Genomic DNA, 27,021 nt, shown 5'->3' with positions numbered 1-27,021 from the left:
AAGATATTATTTAATATATTATTATCAATTAATAATAAAAAAATGCTCTATTCTAGTCATATTTTGTATTTTTATCTCTGAAAAGCAACGTGGCTACATATAATTGGTCGAAAAAGAGAATTTCTCCGAACTTATGATGCGCTCGGGTATATGCGATCATCTCCTTTTCTATAAACGCGATAGTTTTCCTGTTGAGTAAGAAACTCGGAGAGTCGGAGGACACAAATAGCTGGGAGAGTGGGCTGAGAGGTTCCCGAGAAAACCATTTCCCGACAATTCCCCAACATTTTCTTGCCGGATAATGGAGCCAGAACTCCGGGAGAAAATAGAGGATACGGTGCTGGAGATCCTGAAAAGCGCTGACATGGCGACCATAACGGAGTACAAGGTCCGCAAAATGGCGTCGGAGCAGCTCGGCGTCGACCTCTCGGAGAAGGAGCGTAAGCGCTTCGTCAGGCAGGTAGTGGAGGCGTTCATCAAGGAATGCCAGTCCAAGGCGGAGGCCGAGCTGGAGAATGCGAAAGGAGAAGGAGAAGCGGAGGAGGAGGAAGAGGAGGAGGATCGGCCGAAGAGAGTTGGTGAGAAGGAGTACGATGACGACGGGGATCTCATTATTTGCAGGGTCAGTTTTTGGTTAGAAAATGATTGTGTTTCTTGCTCAGTCGTTTTGATTTGATTGTGCCTGTTACTGATCTCGAGTTTTCGGAGTTATTATGACTGTTACTGATGTATTGTGTTTTCATGGGTTTAGAGAGAAAATAAACCCTACTCATAGGCATTGAACTTTTAAAAAGAAAAAAGATTATGGGTTATTTCGTTCTTTGTCGTTCAGTCGTTTTGATTTGATTGGTGCTAGATTTTCAGAGGGTTGAGGGGGAAATAACCTCTAATTCCTCTTCGTTACAATTCGAAAATAGCGATTGAATAAGATGTTTTCAATGCTATCGTTTGGTTAGTTTGAGGGCAATTGAGAAATTCACTTATAATCAAATGTTTCATTTTGAAATCTTCTAGTTTTTTGCTTTTTCTGCATTTTGTTCTCCCACCATTTGGAGGTTTGAAGGGAACATTAACTCTAATTCCTGTCCTTTACAGTCAGAAAAAAAGAGAATGAGATTTCAATGTTAGTCCTCTGTTTTGTTATATGTGGATCTTGATTTATAGTACATGGAACAGTAGTACATTACATGAGCTGTATTTTGGGTGTGACTTTTGACTGTGGCTTCCCCAGGATGGGGGGTTGGAGGGAGGTGCACCCCTTGTCTTGCTAGCCAGTTAGCAGGGCTGGGGGCTCCTGGAACAAAGTATTTTTCTGTTGAGTGGGATGCTTACTAAGGTTTTCTGATATCCTCATATAAAATATGTTATTCTCATTTTGGAAAAACAAACTATTGAATAAGAGGAGCGAGTGAAAGGGGGTTAAGGCATTCTACTTGTTACTTATTGCTAAATAATAGAATTGATTGATGATCTGATCTAATTTCGAGGACGTTGGCAAATTGCTGAACCTTGTAAATCTCGTATTATGTGTGTTGTGGTTTTTTCTCATTTTTTTGTGTTTGCTGGTTTTGTTGCGGTTTTTTGTAACATGTTTAGTTTGAGGGAAATTGAGAAGTTAACAAACATGAAATTTCAAGAGCTATTATGAAGCTTTGGCAGAATAATCACCTACATACAAATTTTGGAATTTCGGCCATTATCTGTACGGTAGCTTTATCAGACACAGGTGTTCCAGCCTAGTTCACCACTTTTCCATCCACAAAGGATTTTGTGTAGGAGAAAGGGAAGGGCATAGAGAGACATGTTAGGATATGAATCTCGCCCAAGATCAAATAACACGCACACAAATAACATACAAGATTTATGTGGTTCGGCCAATTTAGCTTACGTCCATGGGAGAGGAGTAACTTCACTATATATATATATATGGGTATGCAGTGAAGGAGGAGGAGAATTACAATACACTCAACTCACTCACTTTAGTACACACTCACAGTGCACTCACACTTATTGTGTCTTTGCTCGCTCTCACTCATACTTCATTTGTGTGTATATCAACACTTTTTAGTGTATATCAATTCACCACCGAGAGCATGAAACAATGAAGGAGGAGTATTCCTTTTATAGGTGAATAGGAGAAAATTATTTCAGCAAGTCTTCTCCTTTACACCAGTCGACTGCGTCAACCCTGCTGCCATATTTGACCCTATGTGAAGCCTACCATATTTGACCCCTTGTGAAGCTTGCCTTTTTTTTGCTTTATTAATTATTTGCACTAGCCGGTACCATCAATTGGCAGCAACTTTGTCTTGCTTTATTAAATGAGGCAGGCCCCAACAAATCTCCCCTGCCCGACTCTTGCAGAGAGTTCCACCAAACCTGTTGCGGCTCTATAAGTTTCGAGCTTTGATTTGGACGTTATCTTAATCGTCATATGTGATGCATTGTCATTAGTATGAATCGTCTCTATACTCAACTGCTTTGACTCCAACGCTTCACGAATCCAGTGGTATCGAACATCAATATGCTTCAACTTTGAATGAAAACTTGGACTAAATCCATACAAATCCAAATGTAAGGTCTCTCCCAAACATATGATAATAGTCAAATGCTTGGTTTTTAGAATATTTAGTTCTTTTCTTTAGATGACTCAATCTCAGTATTAACCTCTAGTTGAAGGGAAATGGAGAAGCTCATTGATAGTCAAATTGTGACGCCCAAATTTTCATACCATTTTTTTTTTCATTTTCATCTCCAATAAATAATAAATATTAATCAAACATTTGCCATGTCAAAAACTTTGATACCATTCTAACATTACCCGACCCGAAATGGGTATTGGGTAAACAGTCGATCTCATACAAACAAACCTAATAGCGAAGTCAATATTTACAAATCATCCAGAATACAAATAACTAGAGTTCTCTACATCCATACGTATCCCAAAAATTCATAATGTACCCTAGGAGATTACACAAACATATCCCCAACACAAAACACTTACCCCGTTTACCAGGGTACCAGCTCCCCTCTATCTCGTAGCTCTATCTACTGGTTTGTCATAGTTTGTTGAAATGTTTAGATATTTAGGTGAGACACCTCTCAGTAAAACGGAATAAATTATTCACAGTGTGTAGCCATATGAGTTAATTATATCATAATATACTCATTTAAGTGATTACATCATCTGAGAAAATATACCGATAAATACTCATAATCATATAGATATAAAATATAATTTCATAAGCAATGTTACCATTTCCTATACTTACACATATACAACCAATATTTATCAGTGAAAGATTCCGAGGATAGGGGAGATTACACGCTGATACATATAGTGTCCCTCTGCTCTGATATTGTTTGTAACCTTGCCTAATTAACTTGGGTGCGGCTACAACTGATAGTTATCAGGACACTTATCTTACTCAGTAAGCCCTTAGGCGGAGAGTTTTACTTTGTCCTAATTATTTATGCAATTAAACTTACACTCTTTCATTTCTCATTTTCATTTCACAAACTAGTTCATGAGTATCTACCAGTAACAAATACGCATTCTGTCTGTAACTCATGGTTGTCTTGAGGATATTCACATCGTTATGTTTCCCCCCATGATCGGGTCGTGCGGCCCGAAGGTTGGACCTAACCGCGGTTGGCCTACCCGGTTAGATCAAAACAAGGAATCTGTCTGTCTGTAGTACGATTGGCCTGTCCACCCTTGGTTCAGACGTCAGGTGGCAAAACTATCCTTCTTACTGGCTCAATCAACTGCCACATCACACTCTCCATGAGACCGTGTGGTTGCACTAACACCTCGCTAGCAACAGTACTGTGCTCTCTATCCAATTTCAGTCCATCAGGGTTCTCATTTTCGCATTTCAGTATTCGCATTTCAGTATTTACATTTCAATATGTTGGTACATTTCATCACATCAGAAATATTCTCACCATTTCATTGTTTCGCTATAAAACAATTCTATATTCCACTTTTCATTATTTCCATTTATAAATCTCATATCATCACAAATATGTATGTAAAACATAACTGAGTTTCCCTTGTCTTCATTTCTATATAAAACATTTCATTATATATGTATCATAGCGTTATTTTCCCAGTGCAAATCACATATCCCAGTTCAAATACATTTCCAGTATAAATCTGTTGTTTCATAATCCTCATGCCACACAAAGTTTAATTGATATTCATTCTATAATGATCACAGGAAAAATATCTATATCATCATTTTCAAAACTAAATACCATATTCTCATTTTCACAATCTTACTCAATAATTAATTTTCCCAAAAATACCTGTTATAATTTATTCCCCTTACCTGGCTTACTGAGAGGCCTGCTAAAATTCCTAATTCCACGCCCGCGACATTCAAAACTTGAAACCCTGAAATCAATTTTCCCCAGTTCAATTAACTCAATCCACCCTGGTTAAAATGTTGGTGGTTGAGATTGGAATTCAGTAGTATTTTCCGTTCTTTGATCGGCCAAGTATTCGTCGAGAAAATGAGGAGAGAGAGAGGTAAGGCGAGGAGAGAGAGACGGTGAGAGAGAGTGTGTTCTTCGCGCTTGGCTCTCTTGAAGATGGATTTCAAATGAAATCTCATTTTGATTTCTCCTCTTCAGGAGACTCGTATAACTAACATATACATCCAATATATTATTATTATATTAGTATTATATGTACTTATATTTGTCTTTTGTTTTATATATATATATGTGTGTGTGTGTGTGTGTGTGTGTATGTGTGTGTGTGTGTGTGTGTGTATTATTATTATTATTTATTCAATTATGTCATTTACTTAACCACCTAATTAGTTAATTAATTGATTAATTATTACTATATATATATATATATATATACTTTTTTCTTTTCGGTTACTACATTTGTTTGGTTTTCAAAATATTTGGTTCTTTTCTTTAGATGACTCAGTGTTAACCTCTGATTACTTGAAGGGAAATAAAAAAGTTCACTGTTAAATAAAATGTTCTATCTTTTCCTAGTTCTTTCTTTTCCTGAAAGAAAGAACTTGTTCTTTGTTAATAAAATGTTCTATCCTAACCTCTGAAATTTCTAGTTCTTTCTTTTCCTGCTTTTCTTCTGCCTCCTATTGAGGCTTGAAGAGAATATAAACCCTCATTCCTCTTTGTTTGAATTTAGAAAAGAAAAATAAAGTAAGCCAACTATAATTCATAAGAAAAAAAATAAAGCAAGATGAATTCAATTTTATTCTCTTTTTAGTTTTAGGGAAATTAAAAATTTTCACCTCGTTAATGAAATGTTTCTTTTTGAACATGTCTAGTTCTTATTCTTTTCCTGCATTTTTTTTCCCTGCCACCTTGTGGATTGAAAAACTTTAGCAAATCATATTGGTTGTCTATTGATTATTGTTTTCTTATTTATCTGTTTTACTGCAGATATCGGATAGGAGAAGGGTGACTATTCAAGATTTCAGAGGGAAAACTTTGGTCTCCATAAGGGAATACTTTAAAAAGGATGGCAGAGAGTGTCCTTCTTCCAAAGGTAGTAATATGTTTTAATAAAACATTCCCCCTTCTTTGTTTGTTGTATTGTAGCCATTTATTTTGTTTGTGACACCCCTGCATCTAGACCATGTGGTCATCACCAAGATAAGCTTCCTCTATAGGCAATTTAAGGTTTTCATAATGAATTAAGAGGAAGGCAAAGGTCCTTACTATTCCTGACTTCATGATATCAAGGAGGTAAATTTTCTTTCATATGAGAGGTATAGGCTTCCCTTTGTCAAAGTAGATAGTCTTTATCTTTTTCCTTTTATTTTGGGAAGAAAATACTCACTCTCTTGTTGGAATTTCTCTAATACATGCTGTTTGTTATTCTTCAAACGCATTTTCAGTAGTTTATGGACAACTGAAGACAGTCCTTTCTTTGGGAAATTATCCCTTACGTTTCTGCTCATTTTGGTGTTTTTTTTGTTTTTTTGTTTTTAAATCTTGTTCTGGGTGCTTCCTACTTTGGCTCCTGTGCAAGGCCTAGATTTATGGGTATAAGTCTTAAACCAATTTGTAGGAAGGCTTCCAACTTATTAAAATATGGTTACTGGCTTAAGTGGAATAGGAATGGGTACACTAAATACGGTTCTATGGGGGGAAACTCATTTAGATCTTTTCTTTGGAAATATATAATAGTGTGGAATGCATGAGGGTTTCTATTCCCTCGTATTTCTCACCTTTGTGAGAAGGAACCCCGTTGATGTGGTTTGTGTATTTGAATCTTGTATATGGACTTGGTTTTGGATAAACATGTGCAACCTTAAAAGCGAAACATAGTGTTAATTTTATTAGAAGAGGTGACATTTTAGTCTGTGAGGTTACAATTATCATATTAGGGGATTTACTAAAACATCCTTTTGAGACGCATTTGTCCTGTTAGGAATTAAATATAGACTGGATCTGCTAACGTTTCTTGTGTTTTTGGAAAAAATAGATGGATTGGGGACTTAAAAAGTGGTGGTGGATTAATCTTTTATTATGACACTCTTTCGAATGGAAGCATACACATTATGTTGCACTAACAAATGGTAGAGAATTTGAATGAGTGAATGAAGATAATTCGAGAGTCAAGTCATTGATCTGCTTGGTAAATAGTCAGAAAGGAGTGAATCAGTGGCAGGTAGTAAGTACTAATAAAACCTATTTGTTGAAACAGTGCATAAGCTGTAGTGAGAAGAAGTATGTTCATGTTTGGCTTCAATCTCTAAGTGTTCCTCTCAAGAAAATGGCTGCTTCTTACTCAATGCTATCCAACCTCTGTTCCCAATGCAACAATACATCTACCTATGTTCAAAATCTGATGTCCACACGTGGCCAGTTTGGTTGTCATCTGGCATGTCCTTTTGAATTTTGATTATCTACTTTTCTGGATCACTGGCTTTTCTTTTCTCAACTAGGCATGAGCTCAACTCTCTCTCTTCTACTTCACACTGAGCACCAGCTTCCTCCTCCAAATGTCTTCATCCACACTGTCCACTGGCTTTAACGCATTAATGTCTCTCTCTAAAGATGACTGCAGCTTACTGAATGCTATCCAACCCCTGCTTCCAAGTCCCAACGCAATAATATATCTACCTATATAAAAGATCAGATGTTTGCACATGTGACCAGTTTGGTTGCTATTAGGCATGAGCTCAACTCTCTCTCTCTCTCTATACACACACACACACACACACACACACACAATTTACACTGGGCGCAAGCTTCCTCGTCTCGCAAGTGCTTTCATTAGCACTGTCCACTATTTTAACTTCCTCTACCCTGATGCCAGTGTTGACAACATACTTGTCATCGTCTTCATGCTGGGGGCCCTCCCCTGCTGCTTCATCATCCTCGCCTGCCGTGCTCTCATCCACTTCAATGCCAGCCTTGCCTTCTTTGTCCCCACATCCGTTGTTTCCCCATCCTTGATGCTGCTTACATCAGTGGCCACACTTGCCTCTGCTTGAGCTTCTATGTCAGTCTCCACTGTTAGGGTTTCCATTAGTATTGTTCCTGAATGCGGCTCTACCATTCTCATTTTTCAATGGCTGTTGCTACAGTGATTTTCTGAAAATATATTATGGCCAGCTGTATTTCTTTTAATATTGGTTTGAGTCCCAGGCATAATACAGCTTCAGCTGCAGCAGTTATTGAAAACCTAAAAAGGTGGACTTGTTGCTGTCCTTGGACACAGCACCTGAACCACAATGAGTTTTTGTGAGGGATCCCTCATGTCTAGCATGAAAACATTATTAGGAGGGACTGGCCTTTGCGCACACAATATAAATTTCAACATAAGAAATAGTTGATAGATGTCTATGGTGATTCTGTGAGGTGGTGGATTCTTGCATGAACAAGAGCTTATATGACAGTTTTACCACCCCAAGACATTTTATTCAGTACATAATTTCCAACCATATTCACCAATGGGCAGTTGATCACTAACGCGAGCCATTCATACTGAATGGCTGAAACATCTTGAACAAAAAGCTTCTTTTTGTCAGTTCTCCAACTTGGTTGAGTAAACTATTTTTTTTATGTTTCCCATCATGACATATTCGATCTGGTGTTCAATATCTGTAGTCAGCAATTTTTTCAACTTTATCTACTTTTTCAATTACTAGCACCAAAATTTGTTTCCTTGCCTCCTTTAAATGGTTGAAATCATCAATTGGTTGGGAACAAGTTAGGTGCTTCCAAACAAATGTGATCTTTTCGTTGCTGACAAAAATGTCTAACCTGCTGGTGTGTAGATCCTTTTATAAGCTTTCATTTTTTTCAGATGACTACTAATGGCTCGATACCTACGGCACCTGTAGGTTTTTTAATGCTCCATCCAGGATAATTAGGACTAAAAGTGTAAAAATTTAATTTGTATTCCAAATTGTTTTGCATATTAATTCACCGTATCCTGTCTGGGATTTTTCTTTCTATACCACTGGAAAATATTAATTAAATCCTTAGTGGCTTATTGGTCAGACTGATTTGCTATTTGGCTACTGCAACTCTGCAAGTGTAATGCCTTCAGTTCACAGGTCAATCCCTGTGGTCTTGCCTTCAACAATTACAAGTAAAAATTAGGAAAAGAAAAAAAAGTAAGAAAGGAAAAGAGACTGTCATTTACTTGTGGTCTTTTGATTTTACTTACTGAGGGTTTTTTTTCTCTTTTTTTGGCTGCAATTGCAATTGTTGAACTATTTTTTAAATTCTCTACGGAGACATTTGATAAAATTGGAACTATTATTTGAACTCTGCAGGCTAAAACCTTGCATGATCATTTGTCTTATTCAATTATTTGTAAATGGATTGTTTTGTAACATTGATTATTTGTTGAAGTGCCTCAATCCATTGTGATTTTCCTTGTTATTGATTATTTTCATTTAGCTATACATTGATAAATACTAGGGATTCTTTTTATTGAAGTCAGACAGCCCATTGAAGTGTGAAAATCTGGTTCCCTTGCTAATGACAATATGGATTCTCTTGGGATTATTGTTAAGACTCTCTCTCTCTCTCTCACACAGACACACACGCGCACACACACACATTAGAACCTGGATTTGGATTCTTTGTAGATTAGTACTTGATAGTTATGAAGAGCATCTTGGCTGGTTTTATGTTTTTGGTTTTTGTTTTTTTCTTTTTTGTGATTTTCCTTCGCATGCAGACCATGTTATGTGTGTTCCCTTTATATCCAACATAATATGGCGTATTTATTTTCACCTAGTAACATTTCAGTTCTGTGAACCCCAGGCATAAGCTTGACAGCTGAACAATGGACAACCTTCAAGAAAAATGTTCCTGCCATAGAGGAAGCAATCAGGAAGATGGAGGCAAGGTTGATGTGAGATCGTTGCTCGAGCTTTTTGATGCCCTCCATGGCTGCAGTTCAGTGCTTTGGCTCTGGTTCTTTTTGGGGATAGGTTTTACCGTGGTAGTTGCTCAATGCCTGATCCCTCCTGAAGATTTTGGTGTAGACTTTTGCGTCACTGCTGTGGTGGTTTGGATCAGTGCTTAACACAAGTGTTGTAGGTTTGGACCTTCTCTGCTCAATGCAATATATATATATATATATATATATATATATATATATGCTTTTATATAATATAATTTTCAATTTGTGTATTTTATTTCATTAGTGTTATAAGATCAGTTATGCTATATGGATCGGAATATTGGGTGAAGAAAAAACATGTCTAAAAAAGAAAAGTTGCTGAGATGAGAATGTTTAGATGAATGAGTGGTATAACATTGAAAGATAAATTAAAGAACATATTCGTGATAAGTTAAGTATAACTCCTATAGAAGATAAGGGAGGGGGACGATTCAGATGGTATGGACACTCGCAATGTAGGCCTTATAGTGCACCTATGAGGAATAGTGACTTAGTTACTGTGGGGGTAGTAGAAGGGGTAGGGGTAGACCTAAAATAACTTGGGAGGAGATAGTGAGTAAGAATTTAATATCCTTGAATCTATCAAAAGAAATGGTCCATGATTGCATTAATTGACGGAAAATGATTCATATAACAAAGTTCACTTAGTGGGATTAATGCTTAGTTTTGTTGTTATTGTTGTAGCGTTATAGTTAGAATTTTTAAGTAAAGGTGTTAGTTTAATCAGTTGATCCATCGAAGTTGCCTCTCAGCTTTGGCCAGGTTGATTTTGGTTTGATGAAATTTTCAGTTTATATGTTATTCCAACTTATTCCATGCCTAGTTTTGGTTCAACCGGGTCGAAAAGTCATGTCTTTAGGGTGTCTGATATTTTTGAGAAAATCCAATAGCTGGGTAAGATTTGCAAGAAATGGTAATAATTTTTTTCTTTTCTTCCTTTCATGTCAATACTTATTCTTGACTTCTTTCATTTTAATATTGAAAACCTTATATCAAACCGTTGTGGTAAATTAGTTGGCACTAATTATATTTGTAGAATATGCTAACGCAGTGTTTGGATTTGAGTGAATTTGAATAAATTTTACATTACATTTTATTCAAATTCAATACAAATATAAATTCAAGAGCTCTCCAAACATAAGGGAAAGGTCTTTTTAAGCTAAATCCCAAAAATAGGGTTTGGGGGGAGATTGATGGGTTCAACAGGTTAGAACTTGGATTACTCTTATCATCAATCCTTGGAAGGAAATGCTTCTTGATACCTATACTTGTTAGTTTATTCATTTACCGAAGGAAAAATTACAAATTAATAAATTATTTCAGTGAATTAATTAACTCACAAGTCCTTCCAAAGCAGCAGTCTATAATTGGAAAATCATAGTTAAAGTTTTAATTTCAATTTGTGAATTTGAACAAAATTCAATATAATTTTTATATTAAATTTTGTTCGAACAGTTCCTAAAGCCATTTGATTGCATCAGTCATAATATTTTTTTTGTTAAAATGAGTTAATGACATTTGAGGGTTGTAATGTTTTCCTTTTTGTTAAGATATACTGACACTACTATTCCAAAAGCAACTCAAAGGAGGGAGTTGAATTGGGTAATTAGGTGTAGTGCTCAATTGAAAATTCAAAGAATGGCAATATAAAAATTCTTATGCTCAAAGTAACACATAAAAAGAAAGTAATAAAGAGAATAAAGGGAAAACAGAGTGCAAATTATTATATCATAGTGGTTTGGCTATCTCAAACCTCTCTCTCGAGGCTTTTAATGCTTATGTTTCACCATCATTAATGAAACCATAATCCTTTGTGGGAAAATTATAATCTTTTTTTTATAATCTTTTCCTTTTTATAGATGTAAGGACATAAAATGGCCAATTACAATTAAAGAATATCCTTACAACGATAGATTTCTAATATTATTTTGAATCTTGAACTAGAGCAAATTAGTCGATCTAGTTGAGCACAATCGGAATCATCACCCAATTGATGCATAAGAAAAAGAAATATACGGACTCGATTGAAATGGGAAACAAAGAGAAGATGTGTACGAACGAGATATCCAACAACAGGAAGAAGGAAAAGGATTGAATGGAGGAATTCTCTAACATTTGATGATAACTCTTCTATATAGTTCATTAATATCTGAGCTCATTAGTTTACCCCCATCGTTCTGAATAATTGGTCTCAAACCAGGAGGAAGAAATGGTAATAGACACAAAATCATCGTATGATTGGGGGATGAAGACTAGGTGAACTTGGCCCCATACACCAATAAATAAATAAATAAATAAATGTTCTTGCTACACTAGTTGGTAGGTTCTTTCCTTACCACTAGACCAAGTTGCTTTAATTAAGCTTCACTCTACACTCTTTAGCTCAATATTAACAAGTTGTGAGGCACAGCCTGTGTGCTTCACAACACTAAATTTGATAATGGAGAGTTGTGAGTGGTTTTCAAAAATATAAATTTACTAATGAACCATTAGTTGAATTTTTTCTTTTGAATGCTATACTCATACCAAAATAGCATTTTAGGAGCATTGAGGGGCAAAAAGGTAAAATTTCAAAAAAAATTCACACATCCTATAATATCTAATTTTTTGTGATATTTGGACTTAATTTTTTTGTCAAATATAAAATAAAATTTATATATTTTTAGTAAATTTCGGGAGAGTTTTGTGGAGTTTTAAGACCTTAGGGGAGATGTATGACCCTTTTTCCAAATCTCATGAGATGCATTTGAGATTTTGCTCAACTTTTAGCCAAACTTTATGGGAGATAAATTCTTGCGCACTCCTAAAAAATAAGAAATTAATTGTATAAATTATATGTTAGTTGTCATTAATAATAATATTCTAATGTACTAATAACGATAGTTTATTAATAATAATAACAAAATGGTGTTTCTTGTTGTTTTATACTCTCTTTAGTTCCCCCCCCCCTCAAATATATTCTCACATTTTTCAATAATAATAACATTATTATTATTATGACGCCACCGGTTCGATCGTCAATTTAACTTGTACTTATTCAATCGATCTAGTAGCCTAATAATTTGTTGTTATTCTTATTATGGAGGTAGAACCTCCAAAGCGTATGTCTCACTCATATACACAAAATATAGAAATATTCTAAGCACATATGAATCTTGTCAAAATTTTGATAAATTCTGGGAATAAAGAAATAATTAATTTAGAAAATATAAAAATGTAAAAGAATGAATCGAAAACATTGAAGTGAGATAGTTCATGTGTTATATGGGCGAGACACCTTCAGGTAGTGACGTTAGCCTATTTAACATGTGCATTTTAATATTTATTCTTAGGTGATCAGGTAGCTTTTTTATCGATAACAATTAGACTAATGGTTCTTACAGTTCATTTTTTTTGCACATTATAATTTTAGTGAATAATAATATTATTTTGTGCTCTATAGAGCCAACTTCATCACATAAATTTGTTTGAAACTTTTATTTGGTAAGTTGATTGATAAATTCACATTTAATTTATTGTTTGTAGTATGACTCTTATACTTTGGTTTCCTCAAACAAAGAAGAAAGAAAAACATAAAGGAATAGCACAGCAGGAACTCGTCGATGAATGCCTTGTGATCGTCGACGAGGAGATAGCAAGGATTCGTCAATGAGTGATCTGTGTTCGTCGACGAGAAGATCCTGAGAAACCCAAAAGATCAGAGTTTCTGAGATACCGAGAGTAGAAAAATGGGATCGTCTAATATTCCTTGAAATTTATATATTTGAATGTTGGTTTTGATGTTTTTGGCATATGCGCTTGGTTCGGAAGGAGCTTGATAACATTTTAGCGATTCTAAACATTGCATGATTTTCTTTATCGAATAACCTAAATCCAATTGAAAGATTAATAGTGTTAAACATATTAGTGGAAATTTAGTTAATCACAAATATGAGGTTGATGATTGGTAGAATATTTTTAATCTAATAAAAATAACTAATTAATAAAAAAAAATTAAATTCATTGATGAATTTAATTTCTAAAGTAGCAATTTATGTGATGAAAGATAAAAAAATTACTAGTTCCTTTTGTCACTTATTTGTGACTTGGATTCGGATTTTGATTTTATTTGAATTTAAATTAACCTCAAACTATTCACATATTTAATTTTTGGAATTCAATTTTAAAAAATTACTTATTTAAAAAATTAAATTTAATTGAATCAAGCTCTAGATTTGTACAATTTTATTTTTATAACTAAATTAAATCATAAGGTTTTCATTGTAAAAAAAAAAAAAAAGTTTTGAGTTTAATAATTATAAAATTAATTAAATTTTGAAGTGTATTTCCAATCAGAAGGGCTCCCTCTCTCTGTCTCTCCCTCGTTGGAGAGTTTGGAGCCAAAGCAAAGCTCAGAGCGTCAGAGCTTCGGAGATCGGAGCTATCGTTTCGATTCCCCACTTACATTTCTCGATCCTTATCTCACGGGAAGGCCTGACGAGGGGAAAACGACGGCGACCACCTGGAATCCACAATTTCCGGCGACTGCAGCCCCGTTTTCCTCGAAAAGTAGCCTCTTTCTTTAGCTCTTTGCCATTTTTCTCTTATACTGAAAACCCTAACCCTGATTTTGATACGAAACAGGGGGAGAGAATCAAAGCTATTTAGTTCTTTTTGCTCCTAGCCGAAACCCCAGCAACCACAATGAGAGCGTCGAATGCAGGCAAGCAGGCGATAGACGGTACAGTCCTCGCATTTTCGAGATAAATTTATCTGAAAATTATTTTATGTTAATGTTTTTATCGTAATGGTCAATGAATTAATAGTCCAACAGAATTCATCATGACCAATTACCTATTGATCTGTGAACGTAAGCCTTTAAAAGATGGGTTCGTACTAAGTTTGATTTGAAAAGGGGTGTTTGAAAAGCTAAACTCTTGGTGTTTTATCATTTCATACAAAAAGTGCCAAACAATATCATCAATAGGAAGATTCCATCATCGTTTGCAGAGAAGAAAACCCATCCAGAATAAGTGAATAACTAACCAAGCAAGAAGGCAAGGCGCTTTAAACTGTTTATCCCTCGCCTTCCCATCAATCTGCTGTTTAACTAATTTTCTCAATTTTGAAGGAAGTCAAATAACAGTGTCATTCTCAAATAATGAATTAAAAAATGCTTCTTCAGTTGCAGGAGGATGAGAAGTGAGAACTGATTGCAGCAATAAACTTCTCCTTTTCAATATTACTAGCATTCATTGGGGAAGGGAGGAGGTCCTATTTTTGAGGTCCTGCTACAAAAAGTGGTTGTGTAAATTAAGTAGGAAAAAATAGAGTAATTCAGGCAAACATATCCAAGCCAATCATGCACAATTACAAGCCAGTAAAAGTAAAAATAAATAATTTGATAGCATAACACAAAGTTTTGACGTGGAAAACCCTCTCTAAGGAGGGAAAAACCACATGCACAATGAAAAATACTCCACTATGTAATAATGGGATGCAAAATTTATCCTCCCAAGTTTGCTCCATTCTATGGTACAAGACAGTGAGAAAACTACAAATATCACCAAACAAGCTGCCAAGAACAATCTCACTGCTAGCAACAAGATTCTCACAATTGAAAAAATACCCAAATCCTATAATGTCTTCAAGCTATGCAAAGATGAAGAGCCATGGTCGAATTTGTAGTTGTATCCTTAGTACAATGTGCTTGGAGCACTAACAACTAGCTGAGATAAACTCAATAGCTCTCTTTATTTTTGTTATCATATTGTGCAACATCTCCCACTTACCTCTTCCACTATCTTTTTCTTTTTTCTTTTTCTGTTTCACTATTTTCATGTGTGTCAATGTGGGTGTTTTGGGAGGAAAGGGGGGGGGGGGGAGGAGGGTTCAGGCTTGGTGGTTGTATAAGCCATAGTGCCACGGGTTGAACACTCCATCTTGTGCAACACTAGTTGTCTAGTCATCTTAAAGTAAACCACAATTTCACCACAATAATAAATTTGCAACCATCGATACAAAGTAAGCAAAAGCAAATGTAAACATGAGTTAAGCAGTAAACATGTAAAGCAAACTCAGCAATGAAAACTATTTTAGAATAGTTTGCCCAAGAATCGGTTTCAGAGTCGACCCCTTTTAATCAGTGTTTCTTTTTTTTTTTTTTGGTAAGAAAAAATCAGTGAGTCATTTCTTGCTGTCCATGGATCCACAAGTTAGGGCTTGCTCTTTGTCAATTATTTTGAATCTAGGGCTTTAGCTCAATGGAAAGATAAATGGGCCTTCCTCCTATTGATGCTTTTCCTTCTAAGGTCCAAATGTCCAATCATCGACCTCACAGACAAAGGAGAGACTGTCTTCAAGGATGGAAAAGTTGTGCCCACAACTCTTATCATTACACCTTTGTAGGCGATGTGTGTCTAGCGAGGGAGCCAGGCTAAACATGATTATAGAAGTTAGTGAGTTATGTAATGACTGATGAACAATCACCCTCTCCTAAAGAGCTTTCTATGCTACTCTCACTTCGTCTCAAAGAAACATCAATCTAATTGATGATTCATACACTATTTTCACTAAAACATTATTCTAATCAAAGAATAAAACCTAAACTAGTATTTACATTGTGGTTACACACCCAACATGCATAAGAAAAAAATGGTCATAGGTAAGTATTGGAAACATCCTCCCACATTTATGCGGTTGACGTCCTTGTAGATGTTGGGTGCTCTTTGACTTTGTCCATGAACTGTTGCATGCCTTCTGCTAACGTGTGACTCATTTCTTCATCTCCAAGGACCTTTCATTTCACTAAGAACTTCTGTTGTTTTCTTCTTGATGATGTGAACTCTTGTCTGCAAGGATATGTCTAACTTCTTGTTTGTTGCTTTTTAATTATCTTCCTGGCTGGCTTGGGATTGGATCTTAAGTGTTAGCCTTAAATGACTTAAGACAATTGATTGAAACTTTGGCTGCTCCTTTATCCAAGAGGATCAACCTTTTAAGAGGCCATCTTGACCTTGCCCAAAATGGCAAATGGTCCTTCACACTTCCAAAGCAGCCTCCTATCTTGACCTTGTAGTGATTTGATTTGTTCTACATGGAGCTTAACAAGCACAAATTATCCATGATGAAATGCAATGGTCTTATCACTTGAAATGCCTCCTCTTAATCAAATTGAAGCTTTTTCTATGTAGATTGTAGGCTTAGGTAATTTATGCATTCTGTCACCATTTTTGGTGAAGATGTACGCTCTTGGGCTCTTCCATCTATTTTGTCTCATTTAATGCGAGGTAACAATTATTGTTGGCTTGTAACAAGTTGAAAAGGAATCTTGTTGGTTGTTAAGCTCTTTTGGGCATTGAAATAAAAATGAACTACATCAAGTAGCTACATCCAATTCTTCTGGTTGGTGGTAACAAAATAGCATAAGTATTCCTTTGATGGCCCGTTGGATCTCTCTTTTTGTCGATCTATCTAATGGTGGTAATTTAAAGAAGTGTCATTATGAATCGAGAATTCGAAAAAGTTCTATCTAAAAGTTTCCTGAGAATCTTGTGTCTCGGTCATTGACAATGTCTTGAGGAACAACCCAATACATCATGATGTGTAAATACAATTATGTTGTTCCTTTCTGAGCTGTAATTTGGCGTTGGTATATTGCACTTTAAAAACCTATCTATAACAAGTATAGACCTTTTGTCCTCTACTTTGGATAGGTTGGTGATGAAGTCAAGGAAGACATTTTCTTATGGTCTCATTGATACTTGAAGAGACTCCAACAACCTTTCAATCTTCTTCAGCTCAAACTTGTCTTGCTGGCTAGTGAGATAAGTTCGGGTATACTCAATTGCCTCATCTCACATATGTGGCTAGTAGTACCTTGCTACAATAATGCTAGAGTCCGATGTCATCCTCAGTGTTCTATGCACATGGTGTCATGATACTTTTGCAACAATGCCTTTCTTAGATCACTAGCTCGAGGCACGAAGATTTGGTTACCATGTGTTAGCAGTTAACTATTTTCTAGCTAGAACTTCCACCATCTTCATGAGGTTTTGGGCAACTATAGAACAATTGACAAGGTTCTCTTTAATGCACTCTCGCATCGTTGTGGTAACCTTATCCTCAAGTGAGTTACTACTTGTAAGGCAGCAAGCTCGGCCTTCCTGCTTAGTGCATCCTCATCTTTGTTTATTTGCCCCTCCTTGTGCTTGAAAGAGAAATCAAAGTTCTCCAGAAATTCTCACCAACGAGCTTGCTTGGTGGATAACTTAGGTTGTGTAAAGAAATGACTGATAACTGAGTTATCCTTCGTCATGAACTTAGACGTAAGTAGATTATCCACCACACATGAATGCAATGAAATCATTGGCAACAACTTCTTTTCTTAAATCATGTACTTGCGCTTAGGTTCACTTAGCTTGCGACTCTAGTATTTAACAAGATGCCCATCTTGTAGCAAGACTTCACAATGGCATAATTTGTTATGTCTTTACCTCGAAGGTCTTCATGATGTCTAAGTACAAGATCCCTCATCATGGCTTCCTTCAAGTTGTCAAAGGCTTCTTGGCACTCTTGTGTACTGATTTACCCATGATCTTCCTTCAATAATTTGATTAATGGAGCAGTCCTCCTTGACCACCCCACAGTGGACTTACAATAATTGGCGAATCTTGTGGAACAATTTGTTCATTCATTGTAAGGTAGCAAGATGCATGTGGAACAATTTGTTTTCATGCTTCGGTGAGTATTGGGTCACTTTGACTACAATTCATGATTTTTTGAAAGTGAAGTTTTGGGATTTTGAGAAGGAGAGAGAGGATATTTTGAGACTTATGCTGTTGTTACAATCTTGGGGTTGCTTTGGCTGGAAAGGAATGCTAGAGTTTTTAAAGTTTAGAAGACTTTGCCGAGATTGCTTTGGAAGAAAATTATTTTCCCTGCTTCTTTTTGCTCTCATTCTTTTGGGGTTTTTTGGGGGTCTTTCACTGTCAACATTCAAAGGGATTGGAAAGCAGCTTTGATGTAATTTGTTAGTTCACTTCTCCCCCCACCTCCCTGTTTTTTTTTTTTTTTTGTGCTTTTAATTGGGAAATTTATTATCCTCATTTCATTGTAATTATGTTTTATTTTTAATAGATTTGTTTTATTATAAAAAGAAATAATACTTGGTGAATCCAACAAAGGAACGCAGCTCATTGATTGTTGTTGGGTCCTTGAAATCTTGAATAGCTCTCACTTTCTACATATCCATCTGGATGTGACCTTTTTCAACCACATGACCAAAGAATTTGATACTCCTTTAAGTAAAAGAGCACTTCGTTTTCTTCGCATAAATGATGTTATTTTTTAGCAAACGCCTTCCATAGATGCCTTAATGTTCCTCTAGAGTGAAACTATGGGCAATAATGTCATCAAAGTATTCTATGACAAACTTCTCAAGGTAGTCACAAAACACCTCTTGGATGGCGGCATCAACTCTTCTTACATCTTCATTCAACCCCAACGAGGCAAGGTAAGTTGATTCACCCCTTCTTAATCTGTTCTTGAGTTGCATGGTAGAGATGAACTTTTCATCATCTCCTTTCTTCATCACAACTTGCACCATGAAAGGATGCTTTCTGCAAAAGGAACCAACAGCATTGAGACCACCCTTGCTCTCGTAAGAATTTCACTCCAAGTATCACTTTGGAATCAGCTCTCAAATGGCTACAAAATTCATGTCCGAACCACTGCCGATGCTTCATAATCACTTGCTTGGCTAATCCTAATGTTGGTTAAGCTACGGGGTTAACTACTTCTATGCACCTTGAATCTTTGTCTAGATCAACTCTTTGCCACGTGAAATAAAGTTATCAGTAGCTCCATTATCCATCATAGCGAAGGTGCTTTTTCCATTGATCCATAGATCCACAAAAATAACCTTTTAGCATGGGCAAAACTTGGGTTCTTTCATTTGCTTCTCCATTGCGTTGAGTAACCGCATTGCACCATCCTCGGGGTTTCCTCTTATCCTCATCCTGTCCTTGTGTCTCCTAGGTAGTGGAAGTTTGCAAGGCATTGAGCAATGAGTTGTGAGGGTAATCAACAACTATAGAAGGGCCTTGACAAAAAAAGCATGCAATCTTATGCTTATCATCCGGTTTGTTGGAAGATCGAGACCAGGGTGCTTCCTTTGAGGTTGATGCCTTGGTATTGGCTTCCTTATTTTTGGGTTTGCCCTTCTTAAGAGACTGTCTGCTATTTCCACTTGACAAGCCACTCTCCTTAGCCATGGGGAACTCGCTCCAGTATAGTTGGTTCTGTGTTCTGCAATAAGAACTCTCTCCAGTGTAGTTAGTTCAACGTTCTGCAGTAGTCTGTAGACTTTGTTTATTAGGCGAGTCTTGAACTCATTGTTGATTCACTTCAGCCCTTGTCCTAATTTCAAACTTTCAAGGAAATAAATCACTTTATCTTTCTTTGACATGTCCCAAATATCCAACATCAGAGCACATAACTATTTCAGATACTCTATTAATCTACTGGTGTGCTTGAGAAGCTACTCCACATTCTTAGGAAAGAATTGGGCCTTAGAGCTCTCTCTTTAAATCCCTCAAGTATCAATTACACACTGATTGTTCTAAATTTCATTCTACTTGTTACTCACCACAACTTAGCATCTTTAGTTTAAGTACATAGTAGCCATGTATAACTTCGCCTCCTCCGAGTCAGTCTTAACCATGAGAAAGTATTGTACTATGCCAAATAAGAAGTTCTTTAATTCTTTATTATCATAGTGTATGCTCACGGTTTTGGCACCATTATTCTATCATAATCTACCTTATTAGAATTGATTCTTTAGAGCACAAACCATTTGGTTCATCTTGGTAGTAAGTCATGTGTCGTAATGCGTCTATCCTACTACGGAAATTTTCCGACAATTCCCCAATTCAACCTTCTTGTTGTTTTTGGTATCCCTCTAATAAACAAACACGTTTCGTAAGTTGAGCCATCTGTATGACCACATGGTTGATAGTGTCAGCTTGCTCTTCTAGCACATTAGTTCGCTTGGTATTTAGTGCATGGCATGGCTCTTCCATTGATGCTTCACACAATCAATCACACAATTCGAGGCAACCAAACCATGAAGCAATTAACAACCATTTGCAACAACTAATGTACTGTACTCTGAAATTCATTCAGGTGCTTGGTGATGGGAAGGCCACCTTGTACTTCATATTCTCAGGCTTCCTTAATAAGAAGGCTTTGTTCCCTATTGTTTTTCTGTTGTAAGGATTCTCTAGCTTCTTTCATATATCATCGGCAGATGTCTTGTCCTGCATGTGGTGTAAACAATGAAATTCAACCATTATCTAATGGTGCTAATGGCTTTCCAATTCATCTTTTTTAATCTTCCTTATCATCAGGTTTTTTTTTTCACCTTCAACAGTACTGGTCCAATTGGACAATTTTTCAACTTGCCTAATTGGAATCGTTTATTTTAATCATGGTACTGGAAGTACCCTCCATTTAATTCATACAAACCAACTTCAATCACTGACCTTACGTTGCTTTGAAACAACTTGTTTAGATCTAGGAACAACAAATAACATAGTTATGTATAAATAACGAACACAAAAAAAAAAAGTAATTCAAGCAAAAATATCCAAACAAATCACCACTCAATCACTATCCAGCAATAATAAAAATAAGCAATGTAACAGAAAAATAGATTTAATGTTGAAAAACCCTGTCTCACAGAAGGAAACACCATGGGGCAGACTGAAAGATAGTCCATTACGTATGATGAGGACATGAAATCTTTATAAATTCTGCCCCAACATGGGGTACAAAACAATCAGGAAGCCACAAATATCACCAAATAAACTTCGAGACTAGTACAAGAAATATCTCACCTCAGCAACAAGATTTTAACAACTTTGGGAACACCCAAATATTGACAAAATCTCTTTGCTTTGCCAAGATGAAGAGTTGTGGGGGGAATCGGGGGATTGCAAAGTGTCAGGCTTGAGGACAGCATGCTTGAACCACCAACAATTAGCCAAGAAACCTTAGAGCCTTCCAATCATAGTAGTCAAAGTTGTGTCTACGCATGAAGTGCATTGGGGTGATGAGGCTTGCACCTCATAGGGGTTGAGGCAAGGTGATCTTCAAGAGGTGCACTGGGGCACACAGAGCTGTGAGGCATGCCTCGTCAATGTTTACCTCACACTTCCTTTTTATCTCAGCCATCTGATTTGTGTGTATGCTGAAAAAGGTGAAAAAAAAAAGATAGTTTCTATCTTATCTTGCATTTAATGTTTCTCAACTTTCAGCTGGCCAGCATTGCCTTAAAAAAAATTCTGAGCATTCCACAAGACAGGCAGAGCTGCGATTGAAGTCCAACCTAGATTTTGAAGGCCCACTTTCATTCTTTTCTTCCTTTTCTTCTTCTTTTTCTTCTTCGGCCAAAATCAGTGATTCTGTTGCTCTGCTGCTTTCAGTTAGAGCTGTTGTCACCCACTTTTGATTTATTTTGCTATTTTTTGGAATTTCTGCACCTTTTTTTTTCCTGAAATCCTGCTTTGCTGCTCTCTGTCTTCTTCTTCTTCTTCTTTTCTTCCTCCATTTTGTGTGTGTGGACTGCTCTGCTGCTCTGAGCCCACTTTATGGTTTTTTTTTTTTCTCCCCAATTTTTTCTGTTCTTTCTGGAAACACAGCTGTTTTTTTTTTTTTCTCTGGGAAGCACTTTCTTTGTGAGTGTGTGCATTGTGCACGTTGGCTGTAGGTACCCTGTACGCCTCAGTGTGACTTGCACCTTTGACTGCTATGCTCCCAATTTTTCTTATCACACCATACAAAAGCTGCCACTTGCTTCTTCCTTCCGTTTTTTTTCCCCTCCTCATACGTGTGGGTATGCACATGTGAGTTTTGGGGAGATGCAGCATGGCTTGTTGTGCAAGTCATAGCCCATTGCTTCACACTTTTTCCCCCTAAAATTCACACAGGGATGGACCCTGCACTTTTTTTAACACCTTCATTCTCAAATTGTTTTCTCCTCGACATCAACACTTTATGAGATATGGCCTTAGTTTTTCTGATGTAAAACCTTAATCTCAAATTCGAGGGACCTTAGCTTTTTTGTTAAAGAATGAGCGTATCATCTCCTCTAATATCAGTAACCTAAACCTTTTCAATAATTGACACAAGATATTAGTATGCCAGGCCCAAAATAGAGAACTTGTTAGGATTTGATGGATAACATTGATTGGCATACATAAGATAATGTGATTTATATAATGCATTTTTGTTTGTTGTAGTTATTTATATATGCCATTATTTATAGTAAAATGCTTGCATCTTCAAGGTGAACCTTTTTTTCCTGAAATACTTTGATTTTTTATATTTCTTGAATACTCAATGTCAACGTCACACTTTGTTGCCTACATATACTACCGTTTAATTCATCTCTAGTTGTGTCTCATTCAGTTCACATCAGTTTTAGAATATAAATTATTTTGATACTATTCTTCAAACTCAAAAGAATAAGAAATGTCAAATGAGAACTTGTGTTGCATATTCCTGATTTAGAGGAATTTGGAATTGCCAGTTAAGTTTCTTCTTTTTCTTTTTCTTTTAGCCAAAAAAAAATTCTATCATGTGAATGAAAATTTATCCAATGTGAACTATGCTTTATTTTTTTATGATTTGAAATGTACTAATATGTTATTTCAATTGCTAATTTGGTGAATGGAACAAGAAATTCAAAAGTATTGTTTAACTTCCATTTTTTGTCATCTAGTTTTTTTTATTCTTCTAAAAAAGAAGTTATTCTACAGGGAAGTACGTTTTGGCATTGATTATTTGTTATTGGTGTTACTCCTTTTACTAAGAATTATATCACTAAGATCTTTTAGTCTTCTTGTAAGTGTACTAATATTAATGAAGCTATTCTCTTTAACTGTAGAATACTACAATGTTGATGAGCACCTTGCCCATGTCTTGGATGATCTTCCGCAAAACTTTGAGTTCAGAGTTGGTATGGTTTTTCCTAGTGAGCTTGAAGCATATCACACTTATGTTGCATATGCATTAGGTAAGGGTTTTGGAGTTCGGAAGGATAAAACTTGCAGGAATGCCAAGGGTGAGATCACGCGACGTACCTTTGTGTGCAACTGTGAGGGATATCCTCCATTTACTCCAGCCCATGAACAAAAGAAGTATGAGAGATTAGAAGAAAGGTGTGGGTGCCTTGCTCGTATCAAGTTTAAAGTAGAAAATGGTGCTTTTGAGGTACTGGAGTACAATTCTGATCACAATCATGCGTTTATCCCTGAAAATAAAAAACATTTAATAAGATGTGGGAGGATGGTATCTGATCCTTGTAAAGGTGTTCTTGCTAATATGGCAAAAGCTGGCATGGGAGGGACCAAGGCACACAAAGTCTCAGCAAATGAGGCTGAAGAGGAAAATGATTTTGGGTTAATAATGCGTAAGCGACAGAATGTTTTGCAATCACGATCAAATACTATTGGTGGAGGTGATAGGCAATCTCTAAGATCAAGCACTATCAGTGCAGGAGACTGGCTATCTCACAGATCAAATACAATCAGTGGTGCTGATAGTCAAAGCTTGTTAAATCATTTCAAAAGCAAGCAGATGCAAAACCCAATGTTTTTTTATGCAGTGCAAGTTAATGGGGAAGGTAGGTTGACTAATTTTTTTTGGAGAGATAGTCTGTCCAAAGTTGAATATGATTGTTTTAGAGACGTGGTTCTCTTTGATACAACTTATCGCACTCACAAATATAACATGGTATGTGCTTCATTTGTTGGAGTCAATCATCATTGGAAGAATGTTTTGTTTGGTTGTGCACTTTTATTGGATGAGACTATTGATTCATTTGTGTGGTTGTTTGAAACTGTTTTGGAGGCAATGGGAAATAAGGTGCCTAAAATTATTTTTACTGGCCAAGACCAAGCAATCTCAAATGCCATTCAAAAAGTTTTACCTAATACACAACATCGCTTGTGTGTTTGGCATATTGCAAAAAATGCGGCCCAAAACATCCCTTATCTATTTGGAAAACCAGAATTTAAGGATAAATATTTCTTTAAACTCTTGCATGGTTGTGAAACGGAGCAAGAATTTGAATCTACTTGGAAGAAAATGGAAGAGAAATGGGGCACCAGCGACAATAAGTGGCTTCAAGGACTATATGAACTTAGATTTAAATGGAGTGCAGCCTTTAGTCGTGACATCTTTTCATTTGACATTAGGTCCCTCCAGAGAAGTGAGGGTGCATACAATGTTTTTCAACAAATATCAGCCAATACAATGGACCTTATTAAATTTGTGCATTGCTATGAAGAAGAGGTGAAGCGGATGAGGGAGGTTGAAGTGCAAGATGATTGTAATTCACAGGATAAACCTAAACTATTTGTGAGGAATAATAAAATTTTGACACATGCAGCTTCTGTGTATACCCATGCCATATTTTATAAGTTCCAGGATGAATTTTTGCAGAGTATGTCCGAATGGGTTTTGAACACTTCTAGTGTTGGAACAGTTCACAACTACACTCTAGCATGTCAGGATGGTCAAAGACACCATGTGAGATTTAACTCTAATGATTGTGCTATTACTTGCAGCTGTAAGTTGTTTGAGTCAAAAGGGTGGTTGTGCCGACATGCATTGTGTGTTTTGAATGCTAATATAACCATTTCAGAGATTCCCAGCGCTTACGTTTTAAGGAGATGGACCAAAGGTGCTAAGGTAGAGGTTATGCAAAGTGATTGTCTTTGGGGGCCAGAAAATTTATCCCAGTACAATCATTTTGGCAAGTTAATGCTAAAAGCTTTGATGGTTATTGCTTTGGCTGCTGAAAATGAAGATACATTCAAAATTGCATTGGGACATTTGGAGACATTAATGGATGAAATTAGAAAACAGAAATCGGCCCGGGTTTGTGCTGATGACGATAACCAACCTGCCCAGCCGCTTGAAAATCATAACATGCCATTCACTTCCCTTTTGAGCCAGGTATTTATATTGTGTGTGCGCGTGCAGGCTATTTTATGATTGAGACTATTTTCCCACTTCAAGGCATAATTGTCATTTTCTGTTTTCTTTTTCTTTTTAGGGATCTTCATCCTCTTATCAATATCCGACTTCAAACGTGCCAAGTGATTTTGAAGGGCTTGAGGATTGTTTGTCACAAGATGGACTATGATTGTTGTTCCATAATCTTGTGTGACAGATTGTAATTAGGTAAGTAGTTAAGCGATGAATAAGTAGTTGACAGTAATCATACCTGTACTTATCTTATAATTTATTGCATTGTTTTGTTTTGTCTTTTCCCGATGTTACTTGCAAATGTATTTAAGTATTATTGTGAATGGAGTTTTGATTGATAGAAAACCATGTGTCCAAGTAACTTGTCATTGGATTAGAATGAGTCTTGATTCTTTTCCCTACGAACCATGGAATTTTTTGTTATAAAATAATTTTTGTGTATTGTTCAAATACCTGCGAAAAATCATTGTACCTCATACTAGAGAGACAACACAAAAAAGTTGACAATGATGTTGAAAGCCGTGTGGCAGAAGAATGGAGTAACTGTGGGGCATGTGAAGGGTGTTCATTGAATACTTTTGTTAGGGTGTTCCCTCCATCTTTCAATTAAAAGAGGAGAGATCAATAAGAGGAGCAAGCATCAACCAGTAGAAGGAAATTAATTTTCAGGGATGTCTGCAGAGCATTAAGCCATGTTTTAACTAATGTTTCGGTAATGTTGCATTTGAGAGCATGGATTTCGGACCTCAGATTTGGTTTGTGTAGATTTAGATAAATTTTAATATAATTTTATATTACATTATACCCAAATTCAATACAAATTCAAATTCAATGCCTCTCCAAACATAAAGTAAACGAATTTGCGTACTAGCTGATCAGAAGAAACTTCAGAAGGTTCTACTATTGTACACACAAAATTGCAAGGAAATTGCAGTTGATGGCTTTATGTTCTATTTTGTTTGTTTGCCGTGAAAATTTCTCCTTTTGAAGGTTTCTCTGCCTGCAATTTGCTTTGAAGAGTTGTTACAGAATTGCTTCAAATATTGACCAAGTATCTTAAATTCTTATCAGTTTTATGATAGCCAACAGACTATCAACACCTAGTATTTTAATGTGAGATGGAGTTATTTTTTGGCCTTTCTTTAGGCACTTTTGTTGGAGTATTTTGAGTTTCATTCATTGACCTCCAGAGATTGGAGGGGGTAGCTTTATTGTAATAGCTCGTCTGGTTTTTTTAGGAGAATGTCTTATTCTTGGAGATTTGTAATTGTCTTTCTTTTTCTATCTGAAAAAAGATAGGGAACCGGAAAGAAAGTTAAATGTACAAGGGTCCTCCCCCTTCCCGGCCCCAAATGTCTTCTCTGCCACTGCCACCAACAGCTTCGGTCCCATATCTAAAACCAGGAGTCTCAAAGTTAGGCATTTTCAATTGGACGAAAAAAATTGAAAGGGAAAATTTTCTAGTACATCTTCATGAGATTCTCAATGGGCCTACCATGAGTGTATTCATCTAAACATAAGACATGATAATAATTATAGATGGCTCAGTCTTTTCTAGTTTGGTC

At 36.2% G+C, this 27,021-nt stretch overlaps 2 protein-coding genes across 2 annotated transcripts; both read left to right on the top strand.

The window, feature by feature from the left end:
- Nucleotides 1-183: 183 nt before the first annotated feature.
- LOC131157009 (RNA polymerase II transcriptional coactivator KELP) lies at nt 184-9,678 on the top strand. The gene is made up of 3 exons (XM_058110823.1): nt 184-622; nt 5,431-5,536; nt 9,280-9,678. The coding sequence occupies exons 1-3, from the start codon at nt 302-304 to the stop codon at nt 9,372-9,374; spliced, it is 522 nt and encodes a 173-aa protein (XP_057966806.1). The 5' UTR covers nt 184-301; the 3' UTR covers nt 9,375-9,678.
- A 3,811-nt stretch (nt 9,679-13,489) lies between these two features.
- LOC131157008 (protein FAR1-RELATED SEQUENCE 9-like) lies at nt 13,490-25,801 on the top strand. Its single transcript, XM_058110822.1, has 4 exons — nt 13,490-13,969; nt 14,045-14,141; nt 23,349-25,423; nt 25,524-25,801. Exons 2-4 carry the CDS (start codon nt 14,105-14,107, stop codon nt 25,611-25,613), a joined length of 2,202 nt encoding a protein of 733 aa, XP_057966805.1. The 5' UTR covers nt 13,490-13,969; nt 14,045-14,104; the 3' UTR covers nt 25,614-25,801.
- The last annotated feature ends 1,220 nt before the right edge of the window (nt 25,802-27,021 follow it).

Source organism: Malania oleifera, chromosome 6 (assembly GCF_029873635.1).
Source record: "Malania oleifera isolate guangnan ecotype guangnan chromosome 6, ASM2987363v1, whole genome shotgun sequence".
NCBI lineage: Eukaryota > Viridiplantae > Streptophyta > Magnoliopsida > Santalales > Ximeniaceae > Malania > Malania oleifera.
The sequence above is the reverse complement of the archived record's forward strand: the minus strand, read 5'-3'. Positions and strand labels throughout refer to the sequence as shown.